This window comes from Ranitomeya variabilis, chromosome 1, assembly GCF_051348905.1.
Source record: "Ranitomeya variabilis isolate aRanVar5 chromosome 1, aRanVar5.hap1, whole genome shotgun sequence".
NCBI classification, from domain to species: domain Eukaryota; kingdom Metazoa; phylum Chordata; class Amphibia; order Anura; family Dendrobatidae; genus Ranitomeya; species Ranitomeya variabilis.
Window position 1 is genome coordinate 398,200,758 of NC_135232.1, and position 17,715 is coordinate 398,218,472.

Sequence of the window (17,715 nt, forward strand, 5' to 3'; positions counted from 1 at the left end):
TAAATACATTCCCAACATTTTAAATAATTTTCTTGATTAGCATAAAGTGACATCTTTTAATGGCGCCAGTTAAAGAAATAGAACTGGCAACATTGGCGATACGAATAACAGAGTAATTTACAATATATCTAAGAAGTTTGTCTTAAAGGGAACCTGTCACCATTCTATAATGCTGTAGATAAGCCCCGATCCGACCTGCAAGGTAAGGAAAAAAAGTTTTACTCACCCGGGGGCGGTCCGGTGGGGGTTGCAGGTCCGGGTCTGGCACCTCCCATCTTCTTATGATTGTTGCCCTCCTGCTTACGTCATGTCTCCCTGGCGTTGCACTCTGGCGCAGGCGTATTTTGTCTGCCCTGTTAAGGGCAGAGAAAAGTTCTGCAGTGCGCAGGTGCCGGGCCTCTCTGACCTTACCAAGCGCCTGCAATTATAAGAAGATGGGAGGTGCTGGACCCGGACTTGCGACACCCATCGGACCGGACCGCCCCCGCCCGGGTGAGTAAAACTTATTTTTTGTATCTTTCAAGTCTGATCGGGGGCTTATCTACAGCATTATAGAATGCTGTATATAAGCCCTGAAAGGCGGTGGCCGGATCTTATATCAGCCAAACCTGGTGACAGGTTCCCTTTAAGAAACCTACAGAAATGAGGAGTGTGCCACAGTACAACAAACATTGGCACGACAAAAAGAGGGAAAATGCTGTTAGGCCAGACAGAGCATGATTAAGAGAATTGCTGAATCTCACAGAAGGGTAAATCAACATTAATAAATCCTAATAATAATTAATCACTACACTCCAGAGGAGAGAAAGAAATCCCAAGGGAAATCCTTAAAATAAAGCATGAGAAACTTAGCTAGATGCAATCTCTGGCATTTCATCACCCGCTGTGAAAATGTGCACTATTTTTTGCCTTGTTTGGGAACAGAAAATCCTGTAAATGTTGGTAAAGGCTATAAAGCAAAGCACCACGCTCACAGTATCCGCACTTGTGTGGAGTGACTACAGACACAAATGTCTCCTCTAGCAGTATCTTTGTAGATGTTTCACTATGCGGCTGAATTAATAAAATAACTGGATAAATGTGAGCAGTATGCTGTAACATTTTGCATCCAAAAGTAGGAACACACAAACAGAATGCGGTAACAGCATGAGAGGGTCTACTGGAAGCATGGAGTAGTAACGAGACACCAGATACATTCTAGAAAAGTCCTAAAGACATTCAGCACGCAATCTCTTACCTTCTTTACCACGTTCTTTTAAGTCCTTATCTTGCTTCAGCAACCATTTCAGCACAAGGTGACCAGCAGGGTGCTCCGCGAGGTGAAGCTTTAAAGAACCACAATGAAGACGATTACGCTCAAACCCAAGGGGGACCCTGCGTCTACATCAAATGCTACATGCAACCAAGCTTTCTTTGATGCACCAACAAATGTCACGCAGTAAGGGATTTTATAAGGCCTGCAGTGTTTTATACATAGCATTCATGTGAAATGTATGCCATCGGCAACATTTAATATGAAGTATATAATAAACACTAAAAGTTACAAGTTAAAGAAAAAAAAAAAGCTCGACGATAACATCTCGTTATGGTCGTGAAATATCTATAGTCAAGGTATTTGATTTATTAGGTCAGGCTATTTTTTTCCTTTAGATTCTTCAAAATATTACACTTTTTCAATTGGTTACCTGGAGCTGGTGTAAATTACAGTGGAAATGCAGCCTCCTCTTGGTAGCTCCTACTCCCGCCCTAGACCCTTGGACAGGAGGAGAAGGCACCATTAGCGCTTCTATTACTGTATGCACAGCACTGGTTCAGCGCTGTTGTGTTCACTACTAGTGGGAATAGAGACGGTAACAAACTGGCCCTGCCTGCTCTATGGAGAGCCTGGCTGTGTCTGATGATCGTGGCAGCTGCTTTACTATGCAATGACATTTTAGTTGGTGAGGAGTTTTTGATGTTGCAGATTTTCTTCAGTATTTTGGTACTTTTTAGGTAAATTAGGGCCCTTCTTTTTTTATTGTGTTGAGTGGATTTTTTACATGCTTTTTATCTCGTTTGGAAGCTATGGTTTGTCTGTCTGGTATGTCACACTTTAACCCCTTAGTGACAGAGCCAATTTGGTACTTAATGACCGAGCCAATTTTTACAATTCTGACCAGTGTCACTTTATGAGGTTATAACTCTGGAACGCTTTATCGGATCCCGCTGATTCTGAGATTGTTTTTTCGTGACATGTTGTACTTCAAGTTAGTGGTAACATTTCTTCGATATTACTTGCGATTATTTATGAAAAAAACGGAAATATGGCGAAAATTTTTAAAATTTTGCAATTTTCAAACTTTGTATTTTTATGCCCTTAAATCAGAGAGATATGTCACAAAAAATAGTTAATAAATAACATTTCTCACATGTCTACTTTACATCAGCACAATTTTGGAAACAATTTTTTTTTTTGTTAGGGAGTTATAAGGGTTAAAAGTTGACCAGCAATTTCTCATTTTTACAACACCATGTTTTTTTTAGGGACCACATCACCTTTGAAGTGATTTTGAGGGGTCCATATGATAGAAAATAACCAAGTGTGACACCATTCTAAAAACTGCACCCCTCAAGCTGCTCAAAACCACATTCAAGAAGTTTATTAACCCTTTACGTACTTCACAGGAACTAAAACAATGTGGAAGAAAAAAATTAACATTTTACTTTTTTTTGCAAACATTTTACTTCAGAACCATTTTTTTTAATTTTCACAAGTGTAAAAACAGAAATTTAACCACAAATTTTGTTGTGCAATTTTTCCTGAGTATGCCGATACCCCATATGTGGAGGTAAACCACTGTTTGGGCGCACCGCAGAGCTTGGAAGTGAAGGAGCACCGTTTGACTGTTTCAATGCAGAATTGGCTGGAATTGAGATCGGACGCCATGTCGCGTTTGGAGAGCCCCTAATGTGCCTAAACAGTGGAAACCCCCCACAAGTGACACCATTTTGGAAACTAGACCCCCCAAGGAACTTATCTAGATGTGTGGTGAGCACTTTGAACCCCCAAGTGCTTCACAGAAGTTTATAACGTAGAGCCGTGAAAATAAAAAATCGCATTTGTTTTCACAAAAATGATTTTTTCGCCCACAAATTCTTATTTTCACAAGGGTAACAGGAGAAATTAGACCACAAAAGTTGTTGTGCAATTTCTCCTGAGTACGTCGATACCCCAGATGTGGAGGTAAACCACTGTTTGGGCGCACCGCAGAGCTTGGAAGTGAAGGAGCACCGTTTGACTTTTTCAATGCAGAATTGGCTGGAATTGAGATCGGATGCCATGTCGCGTTTGGAGAGTCCCTGATGTGCCTAAACAGTGGAAACCCCCCACAAGTGATACCATTTTGGAAACTAGACCCCCCAAGGAACTTATCTAGATGTGTGGTGAGCACTTTGAACCCCCAAGTGCTTCACAGAAGTTTATAACGTAGAGCCGTGAAAATAAAAAAATCGCATTTTTTCTACAAAAATGATCTTTTTGCCTCCAAATTTTTATTTTACCAAGGGTAACAGGAGAAAATGGACCCCAGAAGCTGTTGTACAATTTGTCTTGAGTACGCCGACACCCCATATGTGGGGGTAAACCACTGTTTGGGCGCATGGCTGAGCTCGGAAGCAAAGGAGCGCCATTTGACTTTTCAATGCAAAATTGACTGGAATTGAGATCGGACGCCATGTCGCGTTTGGAGAGCCCCTGATGTGCCTAAACAGCAGAAACCCCCCAAAAGTGACCCCATTTTGGAAACTAGACCCCCCATGGAACTTATCTAGATGTGTAGTGAGAACTTTGAATGCCCAAGTGCATCACAGAAGTTTATAATGCAGAGTCGTGAAAATAAAAAATATATATTTTTTAACAATAAAGATTTTTTAGCCCCCAAGTTTTTATTTTCACAAGGGTAACAAGAGAAATTGGACTCCAAAAGTTGTTGTCCAATTTGTCCTGAGTATGCTGGTACCCCATATGTGGGGGTAAACCACTGTTTGGGCGCATGGCAGAGCTCGGAAGGGAAGGAGTGCCATTTTGGAATGCAGACTTTGATAGAATTGTCTGCGGGCGTTATGTTGCCTTTGCAGACCCCTAATGTACCTAAACAGTAGAAACCCCCAACAAGTGACCCCATTTTGGAAAATAGACCCCCCAAGGAACTTATCTAGATATGTGGTGAGAACTTTGAATGCCCAAGTGCTTCACAGAAGTTTATAATGCAGAGTAGTGAAAATAAAAAATATTTCTTTTCCCACAAAAAAGATTTTTTTAGCCCCCAAATTTTTATTTTCACAAGGGTAACAAGAGAAATTGGACCCCAAAAGTTGTTGTCCAATTTGTCCTGAGTATGCTGGTACCCCATATGTGGGGGTAAACCACTGTTTGGGCGCACGGCAGAGCTCGGAAGGGAAGGAGCACCATTTTGCAATGCAGACTTTGATAGAATTGTCTGCGGGCGTTATGTTGCGTTTGCAGACCCCTAATGTACCTAAACAGTAGAAACCCCCACAAGTGACCAAATTTTGGAAACTAGACCCCCTAAGGAACTTATCTAGATATGTGGTGAGAACTTTGAAAGCTCAAGTGCTTCACAGAACTTTATAATGCAGAGTAGTGAAAATAAAAAAATATATTTTTTTCCAACAAAAAAGATTTTTAGCCCCCAAGTTTTTATTTTCACAAGGGTAACAGGAGAAATTGGACCCCAAAAGTTGTTGTCCAATTTATCCCGAGTACGCTGATGCCCCACATATGGGGGTAAACCACTGTTTGGGCGCACGGCAGAGCTCAGAAGGGAGGGAGTACCATTTGACTTTTTTAGCGCAAAATTGGCTGTCGTGTTTGGAGACCCCCTGATGTACCTAAACAGTGGAAACCCCCCAATTCTAACTCCAACCCTAACCCCAACACAGCCCTAACCCTAATCTCAACCCGATCCATAATCCTAATCACAACCCTAACGATAATCACAACCCTAACCCCAAAACAGCCCTAATCTCAACCCTAACCATAACCCTAATCAAAACCCTAAATCCAACACACCCCTAACCCTAATCCCAACCCTAACCCTAATCCCAACCCTAATCCCAAACGTAACACTAATCCCAACCCTAATCCAAACCCTAACCCTAATCCCAACTCTAACCCTAACTTTAGCCCCAACCCTAACTTTAGCCCCAACCCTAACCATAACTTTAGCCCCCGTCGTCACAAAAAAAGTTCAATGTAACCTTTTTTTTGTACGTCGCGTCCGCCATTTCCGCGGATGCGTGGCCGTAACTCTGCCCCCTCCTCCCCAGGACATAGACTGGGCAGCGGATGCGTTGAAAAACTGCATCCGCTGCCCACGTTGTGCACAATTTTCACAACGTGCGTCGGTACATCGGGCCGACGCATTGCGACCGCCCCGTACCGACGCAAGTGTGAAAGAAGCCTTAGGCTACTTTCAGACATAGCGCATTTTTGAGCGCTATTTTGCGGGCGCTTTTCAAAAATGCGCAATGTCATTTTCGTCTGCCGGCAAAGTGAATGAGAAATTCACTTTGCCGTTCAGACACACCGCAAAAAAACGCGGCGCTTTTGTCTGCAAACACGCCGGCGTAAAAAGAATTGACATGTCAATTCTTTACGCAGCGGCGTGTCTGCGTATCCCCCTAGGGCCCCATATTACCTTCCACACACAGCGCCTTTGTCCTGGGTGTCGGCGTCTTTGTACGGAGGGGTTGACACCCAGGACCGGACGTGACGTCGGACAGGAAGAGGGAAGCCCCCGCCCCCCAGTGAAGCAGCATGGAGTCCTTCTGTGTGTGTGTGTGTGTGCGTGTGTGTGCGTGTGTGTGCGTGTGTGTGCGTGTGTGTGTCCCCATGCGACGCTAGTGCCACCATTGTGCTAAGTCGCCGTATGGGACTACTACTCCCATCCGGTATTAGGATGGGAGAGTTGTCCCTGTGTCCGGCGACTTAGCACAATTGTAAAGTTACACAAAACACCTACACACAATACACATACATGACACACAGTACATACAACATATAACACAGAATATATACTCACCAACAGCACACTTGTAGGCGAAGCCCTCGATCCTCCAGGAAAAAATCCAAAAATAATAAACCAAATTCATACTCCCTGTCCGCAGAATCCATAAAACGAGTGTCCCACGCCGATCGGCTGCTCTCCGGCGATACACTGCCAGGAGCGAAGCTCCTAGCAGTGTATCGCGTACTGTTCCGGAGTTCAATGACTCCGGCGTCTCGGTTAACAGCAGTACAGCTGCGTTGAACTTTCCCACGCAGCACTGCCGTTAAGCGAGAGTGCCGGGGTCAATGACCGCCGGTAAACTCGCTCGCGCATGCGCAGTGACACACCGACAGGAACTATGGCTCCTGTCAGTGTGTTGCTGCAGCCGTGGAGAGCAGACATATCTCTGGATGTGTCTGTTCTCCATGGAAAATCTTGATACGTGGCACTTAAATATGTAGCAATAAAATACGTGACACGTGGCACTTATACGTGATACGTGTCACTTAAATACGTGGCACTGAAATACGTGATACGTGGCACTTTGATACGTGGCACGTGTCACTTAAATACGTGGCACGTGGCACTGAAATATGTGGCACGTGGCACTTTGATACGTGGCACGTGTCTCTTAGATACGTGGCACGTGGCACTGAAAGATGTGGCACGTGGCACTTTGATACGTGGCACGTGGCACTGAAATATGTGGCACGTGGCACTTTGATACGTGGCACGTGGCACTTTGATACGTGGCACGTGGCACTTTGATACGTGGCACGTGGCACTTTGATACGTGGCACGTGGCACTTTGATACGTGGCACTGAAATATGTGGCACGTGGCACTTTGATACGTGGCACGTGTCACTTAAATACGTGGCACGTGTCACTTAAATACGTGGCACGTGGCACTGAAATATGTGGCACGTGGCACTTTGATACGTGGCACGTGTCTCTTAAATACGTGGCACGTGGCACTGAAAGATGTGGCACGTGGCACTTTGATACGTGGCACGTGGCACTTTGATACGTGGCACTGAAATATGTGGCACTTTGATACGTGGCACGTGGCACTTTGATACGTGGCACGTGGCACTTTGATACGTGGCACGTGGCACTTTGATACGTGGCACTGAAATATGTGGCACGTGGCACTTTGATACGTGGCACGTGTCACTTAAATACGTGGCACGTGGCACTGAAATATGTGGGACATGTCGCACAAAAAAGTTACATGTAGTTTTTTTTGTGTCGACGGTCCGCCGAAGCACGACGCATCCGTCGCACGACGGATGCGACATGTGGCAATCCGTCGCAATGCGTCGCTAATGCAAGCCAATGGAGAAAAAACGCATCCTGCAAGCACTTTTGCAGGATGCGTTTTTTCTCCAACGACGCATTGCGACGGAAGCCAAAAAACGCTAGTGTGAAAGTAGCCTAACCCTAACCCTAGCCCTAACCCTAACCCTAAATTTAGCCCCAACCCTAACCCTAACTCTAACCCTAACTCTAACCCTAACCCTAACCCTAACCCTAATTTTAGCCCCAACTTGTCTTCTCCTGCCGGCCGGCAGATGGCAGCAGATGGCGGGCGCACTGCGCATGCGCCCGCCATGATGAAAAAGCCGGCTGGCAGGAGAAGACAGAAGAGGACCCAGGGACCCCGGGTGAGTATGATAGGGTCCCCGAATCCCCCTATTTCTCTGTCCTCTGATGTGCGATCACATCAGAGGACAGAGAAATAACTGATCGCTTTTTTTTTTTTTTTTTTTTGCGGTCGCCGGTAAACTGTTAATTACCGGCGATCGCAAAGCAGGGGTCGGTGCAAATCGACCCCGATCATGTTCTTTGGGGTCTCGGCTACCCCCGGCAGCCGAGACCCCAAAGAACATCCGGGTGCCGGGCGGCGGGCGCACTGCGCGTGCGCCCGCCATTTTTTCCCGGAAAAAAGATGGCGGCGCCCATGGGGAGACACGAGGAGCACCGGGGGAGGTAGGTAAGTATTGGGGGGCTATTGGGGGCCATCGGGGACCACATTTCTCTGTCCTCCGATGTGCGATCACATCGGAGGACAGAGAAATTAAACGGCAAATCGCGTTTTTTTTTTTTTTTGTTGCGACCGCCGGTAAACGGTTAATTACCGGCGATCGCAACTCGGGGGTCGGTAAAAACCCCCCGAATCATGTTCTCTGGGGTCTCGGCTACCCTCGGCAACCGAGACCCCAGAGAAAATCCGACTCTGGGGGGCGCTATTCACTTTTTCCACAGCGCCGTTAATTAACGGCGCTGTGGTTTAAGTACCCTTAGCGGCCGCCGTTAAAAGGCGTATCGGCGGTCGTTAAGGGGTTAAATAAAGCGGCTTTATTTGGATATTTCCTGGCATTTGGCATTAACAAAACTTACATCAAACTGCACATAAAACTCTGCGTATTCACAAGAGAAACTGATATGTTGCTGATTTCAAACATGCAGCACAGGTCATCTCACGCTAAGTGAAAAAGAAGCACAACGGGCATTACATTTCTACAAATCCCTTCCACTTTGCTGGAACTGTTAGACTCTGCATTTTTGACGCATCATCAAAAACTGATCGTGGGCACACAGCCTTAACCGCTTTCCAATGTTAGACGTAATAGTATGCTGATGTCGGACTCCCACTGTTTGGTGCGGGCTCCGGAACTGAGCCCGCACTTTTCCAGGCACATGTGCCTGCAAGAGCCGCGGGTGGATTCGCGATCCACAGTGGCTGTTAACTAGTTAAATGCCGCTACCAATCTCAGACAGCGGCATTTAACTCACGGTTACTGGAAGTGCGTCCATTAGTGACCCCGTCACAATCGCGGGTCACCGATGGGTCGGCATGACAACCCGTGGTCGGCACTCATAGCAAGTAAGCATTTCTGCTACTCATAGGAGTTTTGACCATCGTCTGAGTGTAACAAAGGCCATCGGGTTATGGCAGCTTCTAGCCTCCCATGGAGACTATTGAAGCATGCAAAAAGTAAATTAATTTTTTGTTTAAAATCATTAAAAAGTTCAAGTCAACCCCCCATTCAAAATAAAGTAATAATAAAAAAAAATCAAAGATACAGATATTTGATATCGCCGAGTTCAAAATCACCTGATCAATATAAAAAATGTAACCCAATCGCTAAATGGCGTAACGAGAAAAAAAAAAAACAAAACAAAAAAAAAAAACAACACCAGATTTACTTTCTTTTGGGCCGCTGCAACATTCTAATAACAGGCAATCAAAAGTTTGTATCTACACCAAAATGGTATCAGCTTTGCGCACAAAAAAATAAGCCCTCATCCAGCCCCAGTTCACAAAAATGAAGACACAAAAGGTATTGGAAAATGGCGTTTTTTTTTAAACAAACTTTGGATTTTTTTTTCACCACTTAAAAAAGAACCAATACATATTTGGTGTCTGTGAACTGGTAATGACCTGGAGAATCATAATTGCAGGTCACTTTTAGCATTTAGTGAACCTGGTAAAAAACAAACAAAAAACAAACAAAACAACAACTGTGAAATTGCACTTTTTCGCAATTTCACTGCACTTTGAATGCACTTTGTTTTCCTTGTTTTCCAATACACAATATGTTAAAACCAATGGTGTCGTTCAAAAATACAATTCGTCCCGCAAAAAAACAAGCCCTCACATGGCCATATTGACTGAAAAATAAAAAAAATAAAAATGCAAAAAGTGAAATACCCCTTGGTCGTTAAAGGGAACCTGTCACCTGAATTTGGCGGGACCGGTTTTCGGTCATATGGGTGGGGCTTTCGGGTGTTTGATTCACCCTTTCCTTACCCCGCTGGCTGCACGCTGGCCGCAATATTGGATTGAAGTTCATTCGCTGTCCTCCGGAGTACACGCCTGCGCAAGCAGTATGCTTTGCCCATCTGCGGGCAAAGCCGAAAAGCATTAGTGCGCATGCGCACTAATGCTTTTCGGCTTTGCCCGCAGTTGGGCAGAGCATACTGCACGTGCGCAAGGCAAGATTGCCTTGCGCAGGCGTGTACTACGGAGGACAGAGAATGAACTTCAATCCAATATTGCAGCCAGCGGGTAAGGAAAGGGTGAATCAAACACCCGAAAACCCCGCCCATATGACCCAAAACCGGTCCCGCCAAATTCAGGTGACAGATTCCCTTTAAAGCCTGTGGGCAATCAGGAAGGAATTCACCTTAGCACCACCCCTTTAACTATAAGAAAGTACACGCTGTCTAACAAGAAACACAAGAGTTAGTTTGCAAGCAATAAAACAAAATGTATGCATACCTCTCCATCTTTGCCACCTGGTACAAAATCTTGGGCAGCTATACTGGCAATTGCAGACATGACAGCCTGAGAGTCCCCCTCCGCATATAACAGCGTATTTGTCACCATGGTACACATTGCATTCTGTAACACCAAGTCTTGGATGTTCTCCTCAAGATGCTTTAGCAATGGCCCCGAGACGGCTTCCAGCAGCTCGCGGTGTCGCACCGCAGGATCCTTTTTGCTGTAAGGACAAAGTTAACAAAACTAAGTTGGAAGTGTATAAAAGCACAAAAGTCACTTCAGGTTGTTTTTTCCAATTACAGGGACTGAATTACAACCAGCGGGCCATTGTGCACCCTCCCACCATGTCTGAATCCAGAGGATTATGCTGTAAGGGTACCGTCTCACTATACGATTTACCAACGATCACGACCTGCGATACGACCTGGCCGTGATCGTTGGTAAGTCGTTGTGTGGTCGCTGGGGAGCTGTCACACAGACCGCTCTCCAGCGACCAACGATGCCGAGGTTCGCTGGTAACCAGGGTAAACATCGGGTTACTAAGCGCAGGGCCGCGCTTAGTAACCCGATGTTTACCGTGGTTACCAGCGTAAAAGTAAAAAAAAACAAACAGTACATACTCACAATCTGATGTCCGTCATGTCTCTTGCCGTCTGCTTCCCGCTCTGACTGAGTGCCGCCGTACAGTGAGAGCAGAGTGCAGCGGCGACGTCACCGCTGTGATCTGCTCTCACTTTCCGGCCGGGAGTCAGTCAGAGCGGGAAGCAGACGGCAAGGGACCTGACGGACATCAGATGGTGAGTATGTACTGTTTGTTTTTTTTAACTTTTACGCTGGTAACCACGGTAAACATCGGGTTACTAAGCGCGGCCCTGCGCTTAGTAACCCGATGTTTACCCTGGTTACCAGCGAACGCATCGCTGGATCGCTGTCACACACAACGATCCAGCGATGACAGCGGGAGATCCAGCGACGAAAGAAAGTTTCAAACGATCTGCTACGACGTACGATTCTCAGCAGGGTCCCTGATCGCTGCTGCGTGTCAGACACTGCGAGATCGTAACTATATCGCTGGAACGTCACGAATCGTGCCGTCGTAGCGATGAAAATGCCACTGTGTGACGGTACCCTTAGTGTCACTTAGCCTGCTATGTCAGCACATAATACATAATACTTGGGAAGTGCGTTCACGCTGCGTTCAGGCTTGTGCTTGAAACCCCCGAAAACATGGGATTTGAGCATAAGTGCCAGATAATGGTGAGGACAGAGGGAAGTGCACCATTTTCGGGCGCGTACACCTATTGTAGACAGACACCAAAACGCAGTCTACTACGTCTGAGAGTCTGCCTCATTAGGCGAGCACACCTAAAAATGATACACAACAGAGCGCATGTTCCCTCTGTCAGCACCATTATAGTCTACGGCCCCGTTGGCGCATAAGCCCCGATGGAGTCACTGAACAGGGGCCAGGACGCTGTGTGAAAGCATCCTTAAACGTTACAATCTTAATAAATTCTTCATTCAGTTCCATTTTGACAGGTGTATAAAATCCGGCCTGCAGTCAGCCATTATTAATATTTGGGAAATATTTTCCTTGTAGCTTTTGTCTGTTTAATGGCCAATGTGAACATGTGTTTATGTGCTGCATGTATACCAACTTAATCCACGCTCAATTTTTGTGTTTTTTCTTTGCATTTTGTGCAAGCCTGGGTGTGGCCTCCCTTCCTTGAGCTGAATAGCTTCGGGACCTGGTCCTTTTGTCTGTCCTTATACACACATGGTAAGGTTTTTAATTTTAGACAGTGTAGGACATTACCAAACAGTCACCTTGCCAACGGTGGGATGGCATTTATGCTATTTTGATCAAAACCAGTGTTACTAAGAACCCTGTGTTATTTAAATGCACCTTCGCTGTTTCACTTCGTTACAGCAGGGTATATGATTATTTTGTTTCTTGTTGGATTTATCTGTTTAATGGCCAAGGTGAACATGCATTTATGGTATGTGCTGCATGTATACCAAGACAAACCAAAACACAATTTATTTTGAAATATTTGTGAAAGAATGAGCCATTCTAAGAAGCTCACTGAACTTTAGTGGGTTTCCATAGTAGGATGATACAAAACCTTTCATGGCATTTCTTGCCTCCTAAATATTAAACAATCTAATCTATTATAAGAATTACTGAAAAGAGGAAGTGGCATGTCAGGAAAAGTCACAGAGCACTGCGCTACATAGTGCACATAAGTCGCCAATGCTCTGCCGACTCAGACTGCAGAGTCCAAACCTCCTCGGACATTAATACAAAAACTTCCACAAAAACCTAATGACATAGATTTCCATGGACAAGCAGCTGCATGCAAGCCTAACATTACCAAGCACAATGCCAAGTGTCGGAAAGAGTGGTGTAAAGCCACCGCCGCTTGACTCTGCAGTGACGAATCAAACTTCTCTATCTGGCAGTCTGAAGAATGAGTTTGGGTTCAGTGAATGCCAGCAGAATGTTACAGTTGGCATTTTTTGGTCAAGCAGGTAAGCTTGGCGCAGGAGGTATAAGGTTATGGAGTTGTCTTTCGGAGGTGGCCTAGATCCCTTAGTTCCAGTGCTTTGTAATCTTAAAGCTTCAGCATACAAAGCCAATTTGGACAATTGTAAAGATCCAACAATATGAGAACAGTGTGGGGAAGGTCCTTCTATGTTCCAGAATGACTGTGCTGCACAAAGCAAGGTCTATAAGGGAATGGCTGGGTGAGTTTGGTGTGGAGGAACACTATAAACCCACACAGGTCGGCCCTCAACACCACTGAACATCTTTGGGATGAACTAAAAGGAGGAAATTATGAGGCAGGCAATCTCATCCATCATCAGTGTCTGACCTCACAAATGCTCTTCTGGATGAATGGGAAAAATTCACAGACACAAAATCCTGTAAAAAGCCCCATTTCCCCTTAATTTTTTTTAAATGTAACTTTAAAAAGTACAAATAATATGTGCAGATTGTTTGGAGCTCTGTTTTCTAATTACAGGGTTGTACATCTCTGGGGACACTTTTTTAAATTTAAAGCAAGTTAGTCAGCACAGAATGACTGTTCAAACCAAGCTCAGGCTCTCGGTGCTTACGGCGGGGTTAATCATCTACAGTGAAGGAAATAAGTATTTGATCCCTTGCTGATTTTGTAAGTTTGCCCACTGTCAAAGATATGAACAGTCTATAATTTTAAGGGTAGGTAAATTTTAACATTGAGATCCAGAAAATCACATTGTATAAATTATATAAATTTATTTGCATTTTGCAGTAAGAAATAAGTATTTGATCCCCTAGAAACCATTAAGAGCTCTGGCTCCTCCAGACCAGTTAGACGCTCCTAATTAACTTGTTACCTGCATTAAAGACAGCTTTCTTACATAGTCACGTTTATAAAAGACTCCTGTCCACAGACTCCATTAATCAGTCAGACTCTAACCTCTACAACATGGGCAAGACCAAAGAGCTTTATAAGGACGTCAGGGACACAATCACAGACCTGCACCATGCTGGAGTGGGCTACAAAACCACAAGTAAGAAAATGGAAGAAATACAAAATGATTGTCAAACGACATCGATCTGGGGCACGATGCAAAATCTCACCTCGTGGGGTATCCTTGATCATGAGGAAGGTGAGAGATCAGCCTAAAACTACATGGGGGAACTTGTTAATGATCTCAAGGCAGCTGGGACAACAGTCACTAAGAAAACCATTAGTGACACATTACACGTAAAGGTTTAAAATCCTGCAGTGCCAGCGAGGTTCCCCTGCTCAAGAAGGCACATGTGCAGGCCTGTCTGAAGTTTGCCAATGAACAACTGGATGATTCTGTGAGTGAATGGGAGAAGGTGCTGTGGTCAGATGGGACAAAAATTGAGCTCTTTGTCACTTAACTCAACTCGCCGTGTTTGGAGGAAGAGAAATGCTGCCTATGACCCAAAGAACACTGTCCCCACTGTCAAGCATGGAGGTGGAAACATTATGCTTTGGTGGTGTTTCTCTGCTAAGACCACAGGACTACTTCACTGCATCATTGGGAGAATGGATGGAGCCATGTACCGTAAAATCCTGAGTGACAACCTCCTTCCCTCCGCCAGGACATTAAAAATGAGTTGTGGTTGGGTCTTCCAGCAAGACAATGACCCAAAAAATACAGCCAAGTCAACAAAGGAGTGGCTCAAAAAGAAGCACAGTAAGGTCATGGCGTGGCCTAGCCAGTCTCCAGACCTTAATCCCATAGACAACATACGGAGGGAGTTGAAGCTTCGAGTTGCCAAGTGACAGCTTCAAAATCTTAATGACTAAAGGTAACTGAACTCCTCGTGTTCTCTCCCTCTACAAACCTACCTTTGCCCGACATTGCCATCTCTGTGTGCGGTTCCACCATTACTCCAAAGCAACATGCCCGCTGCCTTGGAGTCATCCTTGATTCCGAGCTTTCATTCACCCCCCACATCCGATCACTGGCTCGCTCTTCTTATCTGCATCTCAAAAACATTTCCAGAATTCGCCCTTTTCTTACTTTCGACTCTGCAAAAACTCTTACTGTCTCACTTATTCATTCTCGTCTGGACTATTGTAACTCTCTACTAATTGGCCTACCTTTTACCAGACTCTCCCCGCTCCAATCTGTCCTGAATGCTGCTGCCAGGATCATATTCCTCGCCAACCGTTACACCGATGCCTCTACCTTGTGCCAGTCATTACACTGGCTACCCATCCAATCCAGAATCCAGTACAAAACTACTACCCTCATCCACAAAGCACTCCATGGCTCAGCACCACCCTACATCTCCTCTCTGGTCTCAGTCTACCAACCTACCCGTGCCCTCCGCTCTGCTAATGACCTCAGGTTAGCATCCTCAATAATCAGAACCTCCCACTCCCGTCTCCAAGACTTTACACGTGCGGCGCCGATTCTTTGGAATGCACTACCTAGGTTAATACAATTAATCCCCAATCCCCACAGTTTTAAGCGTGCACTAAAAACTCATTTGTTCAGATTGGCCTACCGCCTCAACGCATTAACCTAATTATCCCTGTGTGGCCTATTAATAAAAAACAACAACATAATCACGTTCCTCCATCATGTTCTCATACACTTTATGCAGTTAATAGCCTCTGTGTCTGTACTGTTACATACTTAGGCAGTTAACTGGTTCATGCAGCTTTACATGAACACCCGAGCCTTACACTATGGCTGGTCCAAATAACTAAAGCAATTGTTACCATCCACCTCTTGTGTCTCCCCTTTTCCTCATAGATTGTAAGCTTGCGAGCAGCAGGGCCCTCATTCCTCCTGGTATCTGTTTTGAACTGTGATTTCTGTTATGCTGTAATGTCTGTTGTCTGTATAAGTCCCCTCTATAAGTTGTAAAGCGCTGCAGAATATGTTGGCGCTATATAAATAAAATTATTATTATTATTATTATTACCTTCACACTAAGCGACTTTGCAGCGAGAACGACGACGATCCGTGACGTTGCAGCGTCCTGGATAGCGATCTCATTGTGTTTGACACGCAGCAGCGATCTGGATCCCGCTGTGATATCGCTGGTCAGAGTTCGAAGTCCAGAACTTTATTTCGTCGCTGATTACCCGCTGTCATCGCTGGATCGGCGTGTGTGACGCCGATCCAGCGATGTGTTCACTTGTAACCAGGGTAAATATCGGGTTACTAAGCGCAGGGCCACGCTTAGTAACCCGATATTTACCCTGGTTACCATTGTAAAAGTAAAAAAAAACAAAACAGTACATACTCACATTCTGATGTCTGTCACGTCCCCCGGCGTCCACAGGGTTACGCGTTGCTGCCGAGAGCTTCCTGCACTGACTGTCAGCGCCGGCCGTAAAGCAGAGCTCAGCGGTGACGTCACCGCTGTGCTCTGCTTTACTGCCGGCGCTGACACATTCAGTGTAGGAAGCTCTGCGCAACAGCGCGTAACCCTGTGGACGCCGGGGGACGTGAGACATCAGAATGTGAGTATGTACTGTTTTTTTTTTTTTAACTTTTACAATGGTAACCAGGGTAAATATCGGGTTACTAAGCGCGGCCCTGCACTTAGTAACCCGATGTTTACCCTGGTTGCCCGGGTGCTGCAGGGGGACGATGCCGAAGTCGTTCCCCTGATCGTTGGTCGCTGGAGAGAGCTGTCTGTGTGACAGCTCCCCAGCGACCACACAACGACTTACCAACGATCACGGCCAGGCCGTATCGCTGGTCGTGATCGTTGGTAAGTCGTTTAGTGTAACGGTACCTTTAGAGATGATCTGTAAAGAGGAGTGGACCCAAATTCCTCCTGACATGTGCGCAAACCTCATCATCAACTACAAAAAACTCTGACTGCTGTGCTTGCCAACAAGGGTTTTGTCACCAAGTCTTGTTTGCCAGAGGGATCAAATACTTATTTCTCACTGCAAAATGCAAATAAATTTATATAATTTCTACAATGTGATTTTCTGGATTTTATTTTTGGTACAGGGATTTTTGTGTTACTCACCGTAAAATCCTTTTCTCCGAGTCGTTCATTGGGGGACACAGGACTATGGGTGTATGCTACTGCCGCCAGGAGGCTGAGACTAAGTAGACACAAAAAAAAAGTTAGCTCCTCCTCCGTAGTATACACCTTGACACTGGCCCTGACAGCTCCAGTTTGGTGCACAAGCAGTAGGAGATAGAGAAAACAACAGCATTAGTGCAAGATCAACATGTCTAGAATAACTGACTGAACAACCCCATTGATAATCAAAAGATGAACAGGGCGGGAGCTGTGTCCCCCAATGAACGACTCTGAGAAAAGGATTTTATGGTGAGTAACACAAAAATCCCTGTTTCTCCAACGTCTCATTGGGGGACACAGGACTGTGGGATGTCCCAAAGCAGTCCCAGGGTGGGGAGAAGACTCACTGGAATAAACCCCTAGGCACTTACCGCCTATAGGTGTGATATCGCAGCCTGAAGAATCCTCCTTCCCAAACTTGCATCAGCAGAGGCCTGAGTGTGGACATTGTAATGTTTGGAAAAGGTGTGCAGACTGGACCAAGTTGCCGCTTTGCAAACCTGTTCTGCTGATGCTTGGTGCCGAAGTGCCCAGGGAGCCCCTACCGCTCGAGTGGAGTGTGCCCTGATCCCAGCCGGGATAGCGACGCCCTTGATGCGGTAGGCCTCCTGAATGGTGGCTTGTATCCATCTGGCTAAGGTCGATTTAGAGGCTGCGAGTCCCTTCCTATGACCACAGGAAGAATGAACAGCACATCCGTCTGTCGAAAAGAAGCGGTCAGAGAAACGTATCTTCTCAGAGATCCAGGGTATGAAGAGCTTTTTCCACACGGTGCGTTGGCGCGGGACAA

General features: G+C 45.5%; 1 protein-coding gene across 1 annotated transcript in view; it reads right to left on the reverse strand.

Moving 5' to 3' along the window:
- PUM3 (pumilio RNA binding family member 3) overlaps positions 1 to 17,715 on the reverse strand; it is a 159,595-nt gene that overhangs the window by 12,977 nt on the left and 128,903 nt on the right. The window contains exons 15-16 of the mRNA XM_077249131.1: positions 10,337 to 10,559; positions 1,238 to 1,325 (exon numbers count right to left, since the gene is read on the reverse strand). Coding sequence (XP_077105246.1) covers positions 1,238 to 1,325; positions 10,337 to 10,559 — 311 coding nt within the window. The remainder of the gene's footprint in view (positions 1 to 1,237; positions 1,326 to 10,336; positions 10,560 to 17,715) is intronic.